Source organism: Suillus bovinus (genome assembly GCF_016758785.1).
Source record: "Suillus bovinus strain UH-Sbo-P2 chromosome Unknown EDB93scaffold_27, whole genome shotgun sequence".
NCBI lineage: Eukaryota > Fungi > Basidiomycota > Agaricomycetes > Boletales > Suillaceae > Suillus > Suillus bovinus.
Window position 1 is genome coordinate 273,518 of NW_024542083.1, and position 17,722 is coordinate 291,239.

Below are 17,722 nucleotides of genomic sequence, written 5' to 3' on the forward strand. Positions count from 1 at the left end.
AGTTCTTAGTATTGAATTACCTTCGTCGCAACCAAAATCCCCACCTCCAAAGCTGGCAGTCCAATAGCTGTCTTTGTCTGACACACAACACTTGTTTCTGACTTGAATTGCGAACTTTTACCTCACTTTGTGTTAGAACACTCGACGAATCATTAATATCAAGCATCCCATAGGTTCGTTATCGTTGTCGAGCGACGTTCCATCCATATCTCATGAGTCTAACACAAGCTACTACTACGCCAACGCTTTGATCGTAATACATACATCCCACTAATGTTACACACCCATGATTCATCGAAGCTATGGCATATCCTATAAGTCGTTCAAAACCCATATGCAGAACAAGGAACTGAAGAACGGCCGACAATACCTTGGAGGTTCAGTGACTTCATTCTGGTTTACGTCCTCCCCTCGATTGACCCTCTGGACCCTCCCAGGAATGACTGGTCTCAGTACCTGGTTTCTCGGTGCCACCGTACCTCAGTTTTTTCTCATTTTCTTGTCCGCTACTAGGCACGTCATACGGCTCGTCTTTGCTAACGTGCTCATACTCGCTGGTCCTGACACCCGCCTGACTCCACTGCCCTGAAGGTGCCTCGTAAGGACGCTGTACTGCCTCTGATGCGGCATCGACGCGGTGTATTGTAGGGTCTTGTGGAGCTGTTTCGTCTACATCTTTGAAGTAACTCTCTGCGCTATGGGGCTTGGGTGCGTCCGATGAAGGATACAAGACACGGGTAGATGTATGAAGAGAATGTAACTTGAAGGGGTAGCAAGATATCTTTCTGAGGCGCAGTGATTGCATTGTTCTGAGCATTTAATTATTGATGGTTCCGTCGTAAAGTTGGCGTTGCGGTTATGAAGTTAGCTGCTAGGCCCAATCTCGAATTCCATGATGACATCACTTTCATTTCGCGCAGCAGTCAAATTACGTAAAACTGCTGTTCAATCTTGCAGTATGATGGGTCCCAGTCAATGCTTCATTAAGCTTCATTCTTGAATTATGCAATGGAAAGGTTTACGAACTGTTCGCGGACAACAGCGATGTTGTTGCAAGTTTCAGGCGATGTTGAATACGACCAATAACATCATCCGACAGTCTACTATCCTGCCGCAGGGGGACATCACAGGCCACAATCAAGTACTAATCTCTAAGACCCAGAGCAAAAGCTCCTCTAGCTCTCCAAACATGGCCAAGCTTGGTTGAACGTTCCGATGAATTGCTTTGAGAAACAGGATAGGAGGTAGCGAAGTGCAAAGAAAATATTTTGTAAACAAAAGCTGTAGAACACCCCACGTTCGACCTCAGGCTTTATTGTACAGTTGAAAAGTAATAAGTCACGTATCAGAAACAGGTAGAAAGAGACACAGTACCTTTCTTGTACGCAATTGTTACTCCTACACTTCTCAATTAAAGGTCCTCACGCTGCTCCTCGCCACTCATCAGTCAAAGTAATTAGGTTCGTCAGGGTCGTCGGGATCATCAGGTCCTTTGAACTTGGGAGGTTGACTAATATCGTCAGGCGCCCTAGCGTTTAAATAACGAGTAAGGTCAAAGTCAAGCCCATCATGTTTAACCAAAGCTGCAAAGTACATCAGCAACAACTCTCGCTTGATATATTGACGCATGAGTCCTCACAAGTACGTTCCGTCCTGAAGTTCGGTGTGGGATATGCCGTAGAAATAGCGACAAAGGACATAAGGGTCGTTAAAATAAACGAGAGCTGCATGATCGTAATCAAGGGGGGTGACCACCTGTCGATGTGTCAAAATCACGAAGGTTTTTATACTTGCGCGGCCCTCGAACCACCTGATGAAATAATGGGGTCAGCGCAGTTTAATTGAGAGAAGATAATACGGACGTATCATAAGAACTTTAGTAAAACAGTACATCTGGAGCCATGAATCATGGCTCCTAGTGATTACAAGTGCCTTTCATGCCATGATTTCGGGTACATGTATAACGGCTGGTACGAACTTGAAGTTCCTTCTCGTGCTGTAACAACTACTTCTACTTACTATATCTTCATGCGACAACTCGACTTAATCGGAACTCATCAAGGATGTCTAGCAAGTAGACCATGACTATAGCGACATCTGTTACGAAGGGCCGTCATGCCCCAACACAGCTCGATCGCAAGACATCCCTACATGAGATCATGTTAGAATCCAAGGACCATCTCAATGGAGTGTATGTCCTAATAGAAGGCATGATTCCTCACCAACTTCCGGGAGCTCTGGTTGAATAATTCAGCTTCTAGGTCGCAATTAAGTGGAGACTGCGACTCTCGTCATCGAAGGCGGTTTTGTAGTATCCAGAACAAATAGCAAATAATGAAGCGCTTGAAGTAAGAGTCTTAGTGTCGGCTATGTTTCATCCAACGTGAAAATACTTGTAATAATTGCAAGATGAGTCACATATCATGAGTTAATGCGTCATCACATGAATGACTCTGGAAAGTGTTTGATGTGCACTTCTAGCACTAGTAGGTGAACTGACCAGTAGGTGTTCGTCCCTTCCATGGGCCACCACTGTGCATGCTAAAAACACAGACCTGACGGGAGGTTGAGAAGGAGAGCTAGCATACATGATGTAATATCAAACCTCAGCTCTCCGCGACTTTGCCAATGGAAGGGAAGAGCCTAAGCGCTAAGCTCTGAGGTGCTTTCGCATCAGAAAAGTGGTAAATTCAGAGCCGGAGTAAATCGGCCCCTAACCGGGCGCCGCAGAGCACCAAAGTATTTATAAGTTGCCCTGATAGGAGCTGCTTATTGCTTGCCATGTATGAGTTCAACAGTGAGAAGTGAGGGCAATCCTCAAATTACAGGCTCGTAGCTAATTCTTCCATCTGAAAAGCAACATCAATACAGAAAAGCATAAAAGCGGTGCATCAACAACTCACATCTTCACAGTCCGATCGCGGCCCCCGCTGACAACTTTATCAGCAACGAAATCTACGCAATAGACCTCGTCTGTATGACCAGGAAGGTCTGTCTTGATTTTGTACGTTTTGAGGTCCCAAATCTGATGCATCATCCAATAAACGAATCCCTTACTCGCGTGCATACTAAACTTACTTTGACCGTTGCATCCTTGCTGGCGCTTACCAGCATTCGCGAATCTGCACTCCATGCAAGTCTGTAAACGGGGCCAACATGTCCGCGCAGTGTAGCTACAAATTTGCCCAGCTGCCCAGCACCTGCGAGGAGACAAAAAATTTTGGATCAAGTCACTATCAGACATGCGACATTCATCTAACATACCTGAGCAATCCCATAGTCGCACTGCACTATCCCACCCAGCACTAGCTGCCCACCGACCATCGGGGGAGAAAGCGACGTGAGATACTTGCCGTTGGTGACCAGTCAAACGAGTCAAGGGCTTAGTTTTACCCCCTCCCGGTTCCGCGTTCGACGATGCAAATAAAGACCAAAGGAAGAGTGTGTGGTCGTCTGAACCTGAGATCAGTAGCTCTGGTGTTCGTGATACCAGTGTGGTGTATTTTTTGAGAGCAAGTGCTTGAGCTGATGTTTCGTATTAATTGAGAATCTGACGGAAGATGACCAGTGCAATCGAGAATTTACCTTCCTCGTCCGATGATGGATGCTTTCCGGTATGATCGAATGGTCCAGTACGAAGTACGAAATCCGTATTAAGGGCAAGAGTGGTGACCCAATGTGCATGGTCTTTCAGAATATGAAGTTGTTTACCCTATAAAAAAGCATCAAATAGTTGCGCGATAAAGATGTAAGGATATGCCTACCCCTCGTGCATCCCATACTCTGACTGTCCGGTCACTACTGGCCGTATAGAGTACTCCATGACCATCCAAACCGCCGCCTCCCCATTTGACAACATTTACGCTTGCAGTGTGACCACCGAGTGCGTATTCTAGCTTTCGTGTGGCCGTTGACCATACTCGCACAGTTCCGTCCTTAGACGAAGATGCCAACCGTGGGGCAGATGCGTTTCTGGTAGGTCAGGAGTGAATAACTTTGAGAGATATCATAGACAATAACGCACAAGTGTAGGGGTTCCCATGCCAAGGATGTCACCCATTTTGAATGGCCCTTCATCGCATCGCCCAGCGGTTTTCCAGTCTTGGGATCCCATAGCCTTACATGGCCATCGTGGCCACCACTTGCCAGTTTGCGTTCTAGTGGATCCCACTCCACGCATAAAACCCAACCAGTGTGACCGGTTAACGTGTGGGACGGTGTTTCAGTATAAAGGTCCCATAGGCGCACATGCGTGTCACCTGAACCAGTTGCAAGTAAATTGCCGGTAGGGGAGAATGAAGCGCATAATATCGGTGAGGAATGACCTGATTCCACAACTACATTAACGATTATTAATGCGACTCGATGAACGATCAACAGACCTGTAAGTGTGGCAGAACATCGAGTAGCTGGGCGAACTTTGAATACAGACTGTGGGGCGCAGCGTACTACCAGGACGTCTTCTTCTGAGAATGCATAAGATGCGTGTGCTAGAACATCCACTTCTATTGATTTAGATATCACGATTCGCGTAGGAGCATTTGGTTTTGTCGCCTCCTCAGGCAGAGCAACATGAAAAGCAAATGGTACGTGCTCATCATCGTCCTAGATGACAAAAGATCATTAAACTCAAGACAGAGCACAATCGTCTAACCTTTGTGCGCAACTGATTGACGAGCACTTCAAGGCCTTCACGCGCAACATTGGCTGGGAGGTTCACAGCAGGTGCTATCGGTGTGCCGTCATGCTCGTTCACAAATTGAACCACAACATTGGGCGATGCTTTCAGAGGCTCTGGTTCAGGCTTTGCGACGCCGTGATATAGTTTTGTTCTTTTTGGAGGAGGAAGAAGTGTCGCCATTATTATATCAGACTATGATAGATGGTCTATGTATACGAAAATTTAGAGATCAATCGCGGGAATATCTCGGATCCTATTATACTATCCTTTAAATAGCTCAGCATTAGTAGCACACTCATCTTCCACTCATTTCCTTTACTCAGTTGCTCTATGCATTTTTTTGTTCTACGAAAAATAATTGAGAGACAAAAATGGAGGAGTTCGGGGTTTGTGGCACATCGCTGTACGAAATGTGCTCAAACAACAAAAAGTCAGGGATGATGTGTTTCAACATCCCTGACAAGTACTAGTACGTATACTACTAGTATAGTTTCATTCTGAGGATTCCTGTTACCCAGTAAGTATAGTGGTATGCGTACATATAACATGCGTCTTCGCCTCTCATCCACACCCATTCTCTACCGATATGACCATCGTTTCAAATAATCCTGCTTGGTGGCTGATTATCCATGCATATCCGAGTTCTTTCAGCTATTGGACAGGTTCGTAGGGAACAGTCGGATTCTGGAGCTGATGTCTCAATCTAACCTTGCCTGTGATTTCGCAGTTGCCACCTTTGTTATAATGTCGTATGATTGGGGTGAGCATGATGATATATATCAAAGGACTGCTGCTAACTTACAAGTATTTTCAGCACTTACATTCGGACTGGAGGTATGTCAATGCTATGACCGGAGCAGCTATCTCGCTAAGAGTCCTTTTACAGGTCGAATTGATCTGGGTGAGTGGAGTCTCATGTCAGAAGAACACACGTGAAAATACACTTAATTACAGAGGCAACGTTGGTCCCTAATGACAGTTCTGCATCTAACTGTATGTAGCTTGTTTGTCACGGCTGCCATGTTGTGCTAACTTGACAGTGTCCTAGCTGCGCTACCTTGGAATCTCATATGCTGCGTATGTTCGGAAGGCTCAGCAGGTGGTGTTATGCTGATCGTCTATCTCTCATTATCAGCCTGTACATCATCATGCTGTGTATGTCTGCTTGCTAGTAGTATATTTACTGTGTCTTCGCTTCTTCTGACCAATGGCATACAGGTCAAGGCCCGATCATCTCGCTGACAGATATAGTGAGTCTTCTGCATAGACTTGGATGCCCCTCCAATTAATCGTGGTTCCCTGTAGCAGTGGGTGTGGTTCTTCGTTGGCCTCTTGGTTCACTGATGTTTGCTACGCTATACCATCATAGATGTGAGTCTGTTTGGTGTGTGTGCTATCCGAGGCTGGTCACTGACTGATTTCGTCAGGCTTGATTATATACCTTGTACAGAACTGGACGAGTAGTTTGGTATTTCAAATTCTATGCGGTGAGCTTGGTACTTGCGAGACCTCAGCGACATTGACTTGACTTAAACATGCTGCAAGTCATCATCATCGCTCGGTTACATGCCATGTATCAAGGTTCCAGAAAGATCCTGATATTTCTCGTTGTCACCTGCCTGGCTGTCAACATTTTTGTCGTAGTGGTAACTGTATTGGGAACCTTATATATTTCACGGGGTACGCTTAATTATGGATGAAAACGTGCATAGGACTCACTGATAAATACCAGTGGAACTCACTATCGTCAGCACCTATCAGTGCGCATTTGGCTATACAGAAGATGTCTCACTTCTGTATTCTGTTTGTTGGATGCTCATCATTGTGTGGGAGGTCCTTGTACTATGTCTCGCAGTCTGGATTGCGGTAAAACACTTACGTGAACTGCGACAATATTCGACAAGAGGAATTATCGAGGACTGTTTCACGGTGTTAATGAAAACTCACGTGCTTTACTTTGCGAGGTAAGCTCATATTGTGATACTATTCCTCTTTGGCACTGAAGGGTGGGACGTGATAGCTTTGTTGCTGTTTCTTGCTTCGTCCTCGCAATTTATCTATCTCCAACACTCTCAGCGGTATGTCAATCCTTCACTACCTCTGCACGCGACCATGATTCATCATTTTCGTAGGAACGAGATTCCCTAGAAACTTGCACTCTTAGTGGCTGGTTTCAGATTTCGGGCGTCGTGCAGAGGTTTGTGCTGGGACCACGCCTGATCCTTAGCGTTCGAGAGTACCACGCTAAGCTTGTGGCCGGTCCCGACGCAGCGACTGGTACGGCCTCGATCGCTTTCCAGGAGCGCGTGCATATATCGACTGGCAGTGGTGTATAACGCACGAGACGTGAATGGTCGTCTGGTGCTCTGCAGGAAGCAGAAAAATTTGTTTCCATTCCAAGCCTTCTTGCGGAAATTAAAGTGTCCCGGTGTAAGGCTATCTGCGAGTTCGACGGGGATCGTCGAAGTAACCGATAGTAGAAGGGATCGAATATAATGAAAGACTTTTCTAATGAGAGTGCTGAGGCTTCTGACGAGAGGACGTTTCGGACGGAATGCGCGCGTGAATCTAGCGGGGGAGCAAAGACTGATCATAATGAGCGTACATGCGTGTATTTAAGTTGTGAAAATAGGGTAAGGGTCCTTGCTGTAACGAAAAGAATGATTTGGTGAGACGGAGAGTGGTGGCGTTGAGCCTAACAGGGTGAAACATCGATAATAAAATGGAGTACGAGAAGTTTTTGAATGGTTGGTGGTAATGGTGTAGTACGTTGAGCACCTGAATGACGAGAATTTCGTATTGGTTTTGGCTGTTTTCGGTGTGTCAAGGGAGGGATTATGAGAATAGTGACGAAAGAAGGTTTATAGATGTCTGGGTATCGTGTAAGGAAGGCGGGAGAGCGAGCTGGTTGTCGACGACAGTGAGATAATGATAGTAAGAGACGAAGGATGTAACCTCGTAACTCGGATGCGAATGTGACGCTTGTTCGCATCCGTGAGTCACGTGGTTGGTTTGGACTTTCGTCCGAACGCTTGGTTTTGAAGCGCTGGTCGGGGCACAAAGGATATGTGATCCTTACACCGGAGTAGATTTAAACATTTTTTTTCGTTGTAGTACGTATTTGAATCATATATTATGGGTCCTGACACTTCACACCTCCCTCGAATATCCAGATGAAGAGCAGACTCACATCACTAGTATTCATATTTGATTGGGTGCGAGGGGGGGGAGTCCAAACCCGGCATATATCGCCTCATGATTTGATCTCGAACGGTCGATTTACGCTATTGTCTGGTTATACTATGTTTACCGTTAATTGCTACTTCTGATTAATATCATGTCCCATGGATCTTACCGTCACTGATCAGCGGCACCACTCACCTTCTTTTATATCACACTGTCCTAGTCATCTACATAGTTCCTACAGCCCCTCATAAAAATTTTACCGGTTCATAGTAATGCACATGCACATTCAATAAAATGTTTTAAATTATCCAACTTTGAGTAATGAACGCTATGAGGCCTGTGCGCTAATACTGGACGCCGAGCAACTCCCATTCTGTAATTGGTTCTTGGAACAAGTTATTTCTACTACCGTGACCACAAGGGAGCGGGTTACGTCCTGATTTTGCTGCGGGAACGAGAAATCAAGCCGATGGGGTACTATCGATTATTACAACTTCGGTCAACCACACCCTTCCTGTGATACATGTATTCCTATGGCCCACAAATACTACCATCCTGATGCCTTGATGTATCGGTGGAGGATCCTATCAGGACATCATTATCGCATTTCTCCGCAACCCTTGATAGTAAAAGTAGTCCTATAGCTCATGCAACAACACATCTCAAGTCCTCTACTTTGGGACTCGAGAACCTTCCAACAGAGAGAGACATAGGCGTTGTAAGTCCGGACTCCGGAGTTGCAAATCGCTGTACAAATGAGAGTTAAAACGGCAGCGTGACCTGACAACCTGAACGTGAGGCTCGCGTACTGTTTCGCAACGGCTTCTCTTTGGCACTGTAGCCTCGGCAGATTCCTTTAGTTGTTTCTCCTACTTTACGTTGTAGAAACACCGGATTAGTACTAGTTTCAGGTATAAAAAAGTCGGGGATGATCGGTGTTTCAAGTCATCCCACTGGCAGTATCCTGTCAAGTTTCAGGTCCTCAGGTCCTGCAATATTCCGGTCATCTAGTAAGTACGTATTAAGCACAGTATAGCTTTATGTGTAGATACATCAGCGCGAATGTCATGAATCTACAAAGTTCGCCTCTCATCCACTCCCATTCTCTACCGATATGACCATAGTCTCAAATTCTCCCGCTTGGTGGCCGGTCATTCATGCATCTCGTTCTTTCAACTACTGTGCAGGTTCGTAAGGAGTACTCGGATTCTGAAGCTGATGAGTCTCAATCTAGCCTTGCCTGCGGTTTCGCAGTTGCCGCCTTTGTTATAGTGACATATGATTGGGGTGAACACGATAATATTAAAGTACTGCTGACAACTTACAAGTATTTTTAGCACTTACGTTCGAACTGGAGGTATGTCAATGCTATGACCGGAGCAGCCATCTCGCTAAGAATCCTTTCTTAGGTCGAACTGATTTGGGTGAGTAGAATCTCATGTCAGAAGAACACATGGAAATACACTTAATTACAGAAGCAACGTTGGTCCCCAATGACAGTTCTATATCTCAGTGTATGTAGCTTGTTTGCCGCCATGATGTACTAACTCGACAGTGTCCTAGCTGCGCTACCTTGGAATCTCATATGCTACGTACGTTCGGAAGGGTAAACAAGTGGTTTTATGCTGACCGTCTATCTCTTATAATCAGCCTGTACATGCTGTGTATGTCTCTTTAGTGCATTCACTGTCTTCGCTTCTTCTAAACAACAGCATGCAGGCTATGGTCCGATCATCTCACTGACAGATACAGTGAGTCGTCCGCACAGACTCAGATGCCCCTCCAATTAATCGTGGTTTCCTGTAGCAGTGGGTGTGGTTTTTCGTTGGCCTCTTGTTTCACTAATGTCTTCCATGCTATACCATCATAGATGTGAGTCTGTTTGGTGTGTGTGCTACCCGAGGCTGGTTACTGACTGAATTCGTCAGGTTTGATTATATACTTTGTACAGACGTGGACGGGTATTTTGGTATTTTCAATTCTGTGTGGTGAGCTCGGTACCTGCGACCCTCAGTAATAATGACTTGACTGAATACATGCTGCAAGTCATCATCATCGCTCGGCTACATGCTATGTATCAAGGATCCAAAAAGATTCTGATATTTCTCATTATCATCTGCACGGCTGTCAACGGTTACATCGGAGTAGCGGCCCTACTAGCAATCTCACGTGTTTCAGGGGGTACGTTTAATTGTGGATGAAAACAAACGCGCATAGGGCTCACTGATGAATACCAGAGGAGCTCATTCTCTCCGGCACCTATCAGTGCGCATTTAGCTACACAGGAAATATCATACTTCTGTTTTCTGTTGGTTGGATACTCTCCGTTGTGTGGGAGGTCCTCGTACTGTGTTTCGCAGTCTGGATTGCACTCAAACATCTCCGTGAATTGCGACAATTTTCGGCGAGAGGGATGATCGGGGACTGTTTGATGGTGTTAATGAAAACTCACGTGCTTTACTTTGCGAGGTAAGCTCATTGTGATTACTATTTCTTTTTTGCCACTGAAGGGTCACACGTGGTAGCTTTGTTGCTGTCTCTTGCTTCATCCTTGTTGTTTATTTATGTCCAATACTCCCACCGGTATGTCAATCCTTCACTACCTCTGCATGCGACCATGATTCATCATTTTATAGGTCCAAAAGTTCCTAGCAACTTACACTTTTAATGGCTTGTTTCAGATTTCGGAGGTCATCCAAAGGACTGTGCTGGGACCACGCCTGATCCTTAACGTTCGAGAGTATTACGCCAAGCGCGTGGCCAATTCCAATGCAGCAACTGATATGGCCTCGATCGCTTTCCAGGAGCGCGTGCATATATCGACTGGCAGTGGTGTATAATGCACGAGACATTAATGGCCGTCTGGTGTTCTGCAAGAAGCAGGAAATTTTGTTTTGTCCGTCTCCATCCCAAGCCTCGTTGCGGTGATCAAGGTGTCTCGAAGTAGGATTGAAGGAGACATGGATCTTTTGTCGTAGGATGTGTTCGAATCATTTACTATAGGTGTTGACGTCGAGAACGTTTATCACTAGTAGCATTCATAGTATGGGTACTAGGGAAGTTATTTAACCCCCGGGGAACACAATGCTTAACCCGCCTCCGGATTTGATCTCGAACGATCAATTTACATTAGCTAGCTATTGTCTGGTTACATTATGTTTATCATTGATTTCCTGGACATTCTAACCGTTCTTCCAGTGCCTACTTCACCAAATTCATGGAAAGTTAGGTCAGTCATGACAGTCTCACCACTGCTTCATCTATAGCACTTCCGACTGGCACAGGCTCACGCTCATCTACAAAGGACTCACTTACGGAACAAAAATGTATTCTCCCATCATGGAAAGAAGACAGTCATTTCTTCTTTATTATAGGTTGATCCTGGTGCTGCAACGAGGCTCGCATGCCATCTTATATACCAAAAACGAACGGGTATGGAATGAGTGGAATGTGTAAGTGAGAGGCAATATTTAAATGAAGTGAGAATAATTGTAAGTGCTATGCTAATGCTCGTGCCTGCACAAGCTGAAACGGAGCGATGTAGTGAGGTGATGAAGGTAGAATTTTTAAAAGGTGGATATATCTGAGTCCTAGCGATGTACTGAGTGGAAGAGGAGAAGCTCTTACACCAGTAACGAATGCTAATGTTTTAGATGGTGGTCGGTCTGCCGCACGTTAGTTGATGGTCAAGCTGTAGGCGGACCTGCAGATCATACACATTCAGCCCATTCAGAGCGTGCCGGTCCAAGTATCACTTACGTTGTGAATTTCGCCTTTCCAGACGTAGCTTCTGTGCCCGCCTGAGCAGTGACGAGGTACTGTGACGAGCTCATGCCCTCGTTATGAATTAAGTGCTAGAAACGGAAGAAAATTACTATTCACATGTCTTCACAAACATATAAGGACTAGCGAGGCTTACCGAAAAGAATGGGTAAATGTCACCCTTGAACGACTTGACCGTACCATTTGTCAGGAGAAAGGAGTAAACGTTGTTGTATCCGTTGGATCCAGAGTACAAGTTCCTAATTTTTATTAATACGGAGCAGACAATTACGCAGATAAAAATCAGCACCAGGTATGACCTTCGATCGAGATGTTTTTCGAAAGCGGGATGGCATCACCCGCAGCATTGTATTGCCCAGCGATTGGTCCAGAGTTGAAGTTGGCAAGCCAGATCATTATTTCGTTCACATTAGAGCCACCAGCTTTGTCAGATGTGAACAAGTCATAGGCGACATCAGCTACTACAGCTCCAGTGTTCGACTGAGACCAGTTCCAAATAGACTTGATGCCAGAAAATTAGTCCCATGCGGTCTGAGGTCTCGAAAAACTCACAGGCATGCTGGAAATAGCACTCAGTTGTTGATTGATGCCGGTGTTGAGTTGGACATTGGCAAAGCTCTTAACCTGATATCCGCCAGTCCAAGTCCAGTTCGTCTTCCAAGCAATAGTACTGCCTTTCAGCGACGTAATCTGAGTGGATTGAGAGCCAGAGGTAGCATCATGCTCGCCCCAAAGATTGTTAAGTACCGAGTACCGTCCAACATCAATAGAATCGAATTGCCCGCTAAACGGCTTAGTGTCGATGGCTCTCTGGTGATGCTTGTGCATGCGAGGCATGCTGGAAACGAGAGGCACGCATAGGAGGAGCAGAGAGAGAAAGAACATGTCGATAAAAATTGAATCGAGTCTACCAGAGCATTCAGCAATTTTTATGCTGCTCGTTGCCCAAATGCCAGCAAATGATTAATCATGGTTTCCTCGCCATTCGGCAATGTATATTGACACGATCGAACACGCGTATGTGATGCCTATCTCAAGGATCATTTTTGTTTTATACTCCAGTAGTTATGCTGCCAGAAGCGAAAAGCGGGTGTGCAGGTGCGTTCATATGGCTAAATACACTGCAGATATTTAAATTTCGAGCTTATAATTGAGCTAGGTTGACCGTTGGAGAGAGCTTACCCTTGTAGATATTGGGGTGACTGCCACCACCCTCCCGTGGTTCAGATAATATTCCTTGACATTTACTAACGAGCTTCCCTATCGTTCCCTAGTAGCCAGTTATTTGGTCGACGTGGCAACTGTCCATCGATCGAGCTGCATACTTTAGTATGCAACGGTATATGCAAGGCGCTCATCTGTTGTGGACCTTGCAGAAATACCAGCTAGGCACACCAAAGTTTTAGGTTGACAACGATATAGCGCGAAGCTTAAAATGGAAATTGTGACAGGGCTGTAACGCAACAAGAACTAGCTAGTCACAAATTTCATTTCCACGTCGGCTGCTGAGTCAATTCTATTAAACCGCAGCTTATTGAGTTGTATGTTCCTGTTCCTGCACGTCTCCGCTCTAGCAGCTAGCCCTAGGAGGAGAACTTTAAAGTGCTGGGGTCGGGGATCATCAGTGATCGCCCAGAATCATCTATTTTCACATCCAGCTCCTCCTAGTCCCGGGACCCACCACTGTCTAGAGATGCGTATGCCGATGGACGACATACTAAGGCTGATTTTAACACGCAAGACTCGATAGACACTTAGAACCATAGCTGTTCGCCGGCGAGTTCACGTGTTTTGCGTCAAAATGAGCTCGACTTGGTTTGCTCTGCAGCCTAAGCAAGGAATACATTTTGGTTCGACTGGAAAGAAAAAAATCTGGCACAAAAGACAACATTCATCGCCAGTTGTAACATGCTCCTAAACTAAACCGTCACTGGCTCGGAGTCGTCGCTCCTCTCACCCATAAATTGTCTTAGGAAACGAAAACCACTCGGATGTGCTGTAGCAACCAGTGCTAACCTGACGCTCAGACCTTACTCGCTGTCACTCCATGAGGCCCATTTTTGACAACAAGGTTCGATTTCCGAAACGTCAGGCAGGCTGAGGCACGCTAATTTCTATGTTTATGTTTTCAGCTTACACCAACAACATGGGCGCTTAGTTAGACTCATAGAAGTCATGCAATTCAAATGGAATAATCAAGGGTGGCGTGCATAGCCTGAGCATACCATACGAGCTTATTTGTGAGAACAATATACCGAAGACGCAGGCCTCGAAGATCGGAGAATGCGTAAATAAAACATGTACTGATCTAAATCCCTGATAACAGATATGGCGTTTAGTGGCCACGAAATCGGTAAGTTGCGTTCAGTCATGGACAGCTGTGTCTCAATGTATTGTTAGGTTTCTATCGCCCTGTTGAATTCTTCATGTATCAGACCAACAGTATCGCCACTGCTACCTGCTACCATAAATGCAGTACATTGATCCTTACACCATCACTGAGAGTACCTGATAAATCGCGGGTCTTGGTATGTGCCGCCGTGCGGTACGGGGTGTTTGCGTGATGCACAGTGAATTTTATTCTTGTTGCGCTGTCGGTGCCCTTTTTGCAGTGCATTCATGTATATGAATGCCCAGAACCACCAACCTTCCTGCGCAGCAGAAGCTCACTCCAAGCACTGCCAAATGGACGGTGTGCAGTATACCGTAGTTGCCGGTGAGCTTTGAAGCTATAGTTGGCGGGAGGGCTGTGTGGCAGTGCATACGGGACACGACATACGCGCTTCCGACCGGAATTTCACACAGCATGTGCGCGCAAGGCAATGTCTTGTTTCTTATCGTGTAGATCCCATGGTATGCTGTGGATTGCATTCTGCTGCGGAAAATCACTCATCATGGTCCAGAACAATTATATCGCGTGACCGAATCACCGTGAAGCAGTTTCAGCTAGCTCCCGCCGGCGAAGTATTTTTGTTTCTCTCAAAATACTGATTCTCTCATCCGTTGAGCATAGATCAGTGTTAATGTCCATCGTTGTGATGCTCTAAGGATCAGATCAATCGTGTTTGTCTCTGATCTGTGATGCTCGGATCGGCGGTGCCTGTGCTAGCCCTTGCGGTGCGCGCCTAACGTCATAACTTGGACTCCATCGAAAGCTGTGCAGTATTTCGATTATACTGGCGCTCATCGACCAATCTGGCTTCTGATGAGGCTACTAATGATTGGCTTGTTGCATGCCAATCAGCTGACTAGTGGCTGGCTGTGAGGTTATCAAATTAGTCGGTTTTCATGGAATGAACTTCGTCTTCTAATAGGCTCCCATAGGTTCTATGGGCCACATTACGCCCACTACCCCGCTTACCGGCTGACCGGTGACCCTCAACCTTGCGGATTAGAGGGGAATAGATGCTGCAGGTGACTAAAATAGGTTGACGGCGTCTCTAGATGGCCACATAGTATAAGTATGGGACTACCAGTCACAGCGCCGAGCAGCGCTCCATCCAGTACCCTGCCAAGCATGTCTACCCTGGACAATGGGGGCAGCAAGAGTCGCAAGAAGCTCTCACAAAGACTCTATCGTTCAACCGAGGCAGAAGATTTTGAACAACTGCGTCAGATCATCCAAGAGCTAACTAAAGAGAATCCCCTCACAAGACACGATGTTCTGATCAAAGGTTTGTATGTTCAAAAGCTCGGGATTGACGAATATACTGATTTTAGTGTAGCTATCGGGATCATCAGGCATCTTGATAGAGAGTATCGTGCTCTTCTTGCAGAGCATGTTGCGGCTTTGACCTCTACTTATCCCTCTGGCTCCTCTATGCAACATTTTGCTTTCCATCCTGCAGGTGAGTTTGTCGCCTATCAAAATCTCAGAAGATGTTGCTGATAACCAGGCCCAGTATCACAATTTCCAGCTGATAGTTGGTCAGTGAACCATGGCGTACAAACGACGCCGATGCATCCGCACATGCCGTCTCCTGGATCGTCAAATATCGCATACAGCACTTATGATAGACAAAACATGGATGCTGTGCATAATTACTATATTTCGCCTACTAATTATTGACGTCACTATCTTTCCTTACAGTAACATAGTATTATATACCTGATAGAAGAGAATGCGCCCGCTGCGGCTCATTACTATCATACAGCGTTTAAACTCCAAATATACGTTATGAGTTTCATCTTCGAGCAACTCGGCACGAGAATAGCGGAAGGGTCCGGACAGGCGCTTGCCGCAGAGTTTTGTGAGATAATTTCTATATTTCTATATAGCAAGACACGGTGCTCAACGCATGGTCTTAGATGCACGAAGGATCTGCTTGGATCTTCCGAAGCGGAGTTTCAGTGAGGAATGTGACACTGAATGCGAGCCTTGGCTAATAGGTCTGAAGGACAGTATCAGCGCAAGGCTTACATCAGCAACGGAAGAAGCAGCGGATGTTTTTTAAAGCGGCTAGATAATCTGTTACACGAGAAAATTGAAACCCTCCGAGTCCCGAGGTCGCGTGGGATTGGTGCGGGGATGCCTCGCTCGCAGGCGTCATTTGTTGTCCCTTGAGGTCGGATTCTTCCTCTTCGGCACGCACCGCGGCTAGGTCAGGCCAATCCCTATTTAAACTTGTCCCTGGCCAAACCCTGGGAAGGCGGCCTTCCCTGCCGCAGAGCCTGAAAACTGACACTGCTCACTTTCCTGCCCTAGCAACCACCCATCTTTCTCTTTTCCTTCTTACCTGCACAATATTACCCATGCCCTCCTCCAGTATATAATCATTATTATCGTGAGTTGAGATAGAGGAAAGATATAAATCAGCTTGATATGTTTAACTTCTGGTAACTCGAGTGAGCTCAGCTGAATCGCTTATAGTAGTTGAACCGGCGGTCAAGTTATAATTTTAGTAATACTATGTCCGTGGGCCTCTATGGATTTAACGAGTGCATGATGACACCATTTAAATCAATATAACTAGCCACCCACAGCGCTCTTTGTAAGGATTTTACCCATGACAACATCGAACATCACATTCCTGGACATCCCAACTGTCCTCCCAGTGCCTTTCTCAGCAAATACATGGAAAGTCAGGTCAGTATTGACAGCAATCAACACCTCTCACTGCTACCTCATCTTTGCTTCCCACAGACTCGTACTGAACTACAAGAAACTGACCTATATCACAAGATGGGTCGAGACGACTGATATCGCGTCTGTGTGCAAATCGCTCGGAATACCGCCTACGAGCACGTTACCAGATGGAACACCAAAATACACACTTCCCGCGTTAATAGATAACACCACATCCCCTCCTGCCCTTCTTTCGGATTCGACGCCCATAATTGAGTACTTAGAACGCACATACCCGGACCGCGATCCCTCCCGCGCACTCTGCCCACCTGCCAGTCGCGCCCTCCACGCTCTCTTCGAATACCACGCCACGCATTCCATATTAGAACAGTTACTACCTGTCATGGTCATGCACATGTACGACAAGAAGACCCCACGAGATCGCGTTCACTTCCGTGAACGCATCGAAGCGGCATTTGGGAAGAAACTCGAGGATATAGAACTCAGGGGCAAGGAGCGCGAGGAACACTGGAAGAAGATTGAAGGCGCGTTTGACCTCCTTGCAACGTTCATGCAGGCCGGGAGCACTGCAGGAGAGTTATTCACGGGACCGAATCTATCTCTAGCAGATTGTACACTAGGAGGTATTTTGTTAGCTTGCCGCTACGTCAGCCCGGACGAAGCCTGGATTAAAGTCTTAGCTTGGAATGATGGGAAATGGAAACGTTACATGGCTGTCTTGGAGGAATGGACGGCTGTAGTATAAGTAGCCTGTCAGTCGATAACAAACGTTTCTTAGCTCCCTTTCGATTATAGGTCTGCTACGGTTCGACAACTTTAGGAGCTCCACTGGGAAGCATTAATAAAAGCCATGAAGTGTTGAACATTGAAAACTAATAATCAGGAATAATGATGATTTATGGACTTAAAAGCCTGGTACTCGAATCTAGTTTCCCTATCCAGATTTAGGCTTGAATTTTTGAAACAGAGTAAATTCCGCATTGCAC

At 46.0% G+C, this 17,722-nt stretch overlaps 8 protein-coding genes across 8 annotated transcripts; 4 read left to right on the plus strand and 4 right to left on the minus strand.

Annotated features, from left to right (window-relative positions):
* Positions 1 to 149: 149 nt before the first annotated feature.
* On the minus strand, positions 150 to 910 carry EDB93DRAFT_1145931 (uncharacterized protein). The gene is made up of 2 exons (XM_041449482.1): positions 371 to 910; positions 150 to 312 (listed from the first exon to the last, which is right to left on the minus strand). Exon 1 carries the CDS (start codon positions 815 to 817, stop codon positions 389 to 391), a length of 429 nt encoding a protein of 142 aa, XP_041307769.1. The 5' UTR covers positions 818 to 910; the 3' UTR covers positions 150 to 312; positions 371 to 388.
* Positions 911 to 1,443: 533 nt separating this feature from the next.
* Positions 1,444 to 1,700, minus strand: EDB93DRAFT_1250382 (uncharacterized protein; the record flags this gene model as incomplete). Its single annotated transcript, XM_041453008.1, has 2 exons — positions 1,444 to 1,583; positions 1,640 to 1,700. The coding sequence occupies 2 exons, from the start codon at positions 1,698 to 1,700 to the stop codon at positions 1,444 to 1,446; spliced, it is 201 nt and encodes a 66-aa protein (XP_041307770.1).
* A 987-nt stretch (positions 1,701 to 2,687) lies between these two features.
* On the minus strand, positions 2,688 to 4,927 carry EDB93DRAFT_393223 (WD40-repeat-containing domain protein). The gene is made up of 10 exons (XM_041456250.1): positions 4,655 to 4,927; positions 4,383 to 4,605; positions 4,025 to 4,325; positions 3,765 to 3,972; positions 3,586 to 3,712; positions 3,265 to 3,525; positions 3,079 to 3,200; positions 2,904 to 3,025; positions 2,827 to 2,849; positions 2,688 to 2,775 (listed from the first exon to the last, which is right to left on the minus strand). The coding sequence occupies exons 1-9, from the start codon at positions 4,859 to 4,861 to the stop codon at positions 2,837 to 2,839; spliced, it is 1,584 nt and encodes a 527-aa protein (XP_041307771.1). The 5' UTR covers positions 4,862 to 4,927; the 3' UTR covers positions 2,688 to 2,775; positions 2,827 to 2,836.
* A 1-nt stretch (position 4,928) lies between these two features.
* Positions 4,929 to 7,107, plus strand: EDB93DRAFT_393137 (uncharacterized protein). Its single transcript, XM_041456249.1, has 14 exons — positions 4,929 to 5,150; positions 5,209 to 5,343; positions 5,409 to 5,441; positions 5,496 to 5,515; positions 5,568 to 5,582; positions 5,636 to 5,674; positions 5,730 to 5,758; positions 5,817 to 5,836; positions 5,900 to 5,935; positions 6,109 to 6,168; positions 6,227 to 6,361; positions 6,414 to 6,645; positions 6,702 to 6,759; positions 6,814 to 7,107. Coding segments are annotated over exons 1-14 (1,017 nt in total). The 5' UTR covers positions 4,929 to 5,149; the 3' UTR covers positions 7,018 to 7,107.
* Positions 7,108 to 8,867: 1,760 nt separating this feature from the next.
* On the plus strand, positions 8,868 to 10,865 carry EDB93DRAFT_393397 (uncharacterized protein). The gene is made up of 13 exons (XM_041456251.1): positions 8,868 to 9,054; positions 9,122 to 9,154; positions 9,205 to 9,224; positions 9,277 to 9,291; positions 9,343 to 9,381; positions 9,431 to 9,459; positions 9,518 to 9,531; positions 9,587 to 9,622; positions 9,796 to 9,855; positions 9,914 to 10,048; positions 10,105 to 10,336; positions 10,393 to 10,450; positions 10,504 to 10,865. The coding sequence occupies exons 1-13, from the start codon at positions 8,982 to 8,984 to the stop codon at positions 10,705 to 10,707; spliced, it is 948 nt and encodes a 315-aa protein (XP_041307773.1). The 5' UTR covers positions 8,868 to 8,981; the 3' UTR covers positions 10,708 to 10,865.
* A 677-nt stretch (positions 10,866 to 11,542) lies between these two features.
* EDB93DRAFT_1240570 (glycoside hydrolase family 12 protein) lies at positions 11,543 to 12,535 on the minus strand (the record flags this gene model as incomplete). The annotated part of the gene is made up of 5 exons (XM_041451777.1): positions 11,543 to 11,570; positions 11,627 to 11,721; positions 11,787 to 11,889; positions 11,940 to 12,151; positions 12,203 to 12,535. The coding sequence occupies 5 exons, from the start codon at positions 12,533 to 12,535 to the stop codon at positions 11,543 to 11,545; spliced, it is 771 nt and encodes a 256-aa protein (XP_041307774.1).
* Positions 12,536 to 15,110: 2,575 nt separating this feature from the next.
* On the plus strand, positions 15,111 to 15,845 carry EDB93DRAFT_1145970 (uncharacterized protein; the record flags this gene model as incomplete). Its single annotated transcript, XM_041449483.1, has 2 exons — positions 15,111 to 15,498; positions 15,553 to 15,845. 2 exons carry the CDS (start codon positions 15,114 to 15,116, stop codon positions 15,717 to 15,719), a joined length of 552 nt encoding a protein of 183 aa, XP_041307775.1. The 3' UTR covers positions 15,720 to 15,845.
* Positions 15,846 to 16,380: 535 nt separating this feature from the next.
* EDB93DRAFT_393940 (uncharacterized protein) lies at positions 16,381 to 17,643 on the plus strand. Its single transcript, XM_041456252.1, has 2 exons — positions 16,381 to 16,736; positions 16,794 to 17,643. The coding sequence occupies exons 1-2, from the start codon at positions 16,657 to 16,659 to the stop codon at positions 17,479 to 17,481; spliced, it is 768 nt and encodes a 255-aa protein (XP_041307776.1). The 5' UTR covers positions 16,381 to 16,656; the 3' UTR covers positions 17,482 to 17,643.
* The last annotated feature ends 79 nt before the right edge of the window (positions 17,644 to 17,722 follow it).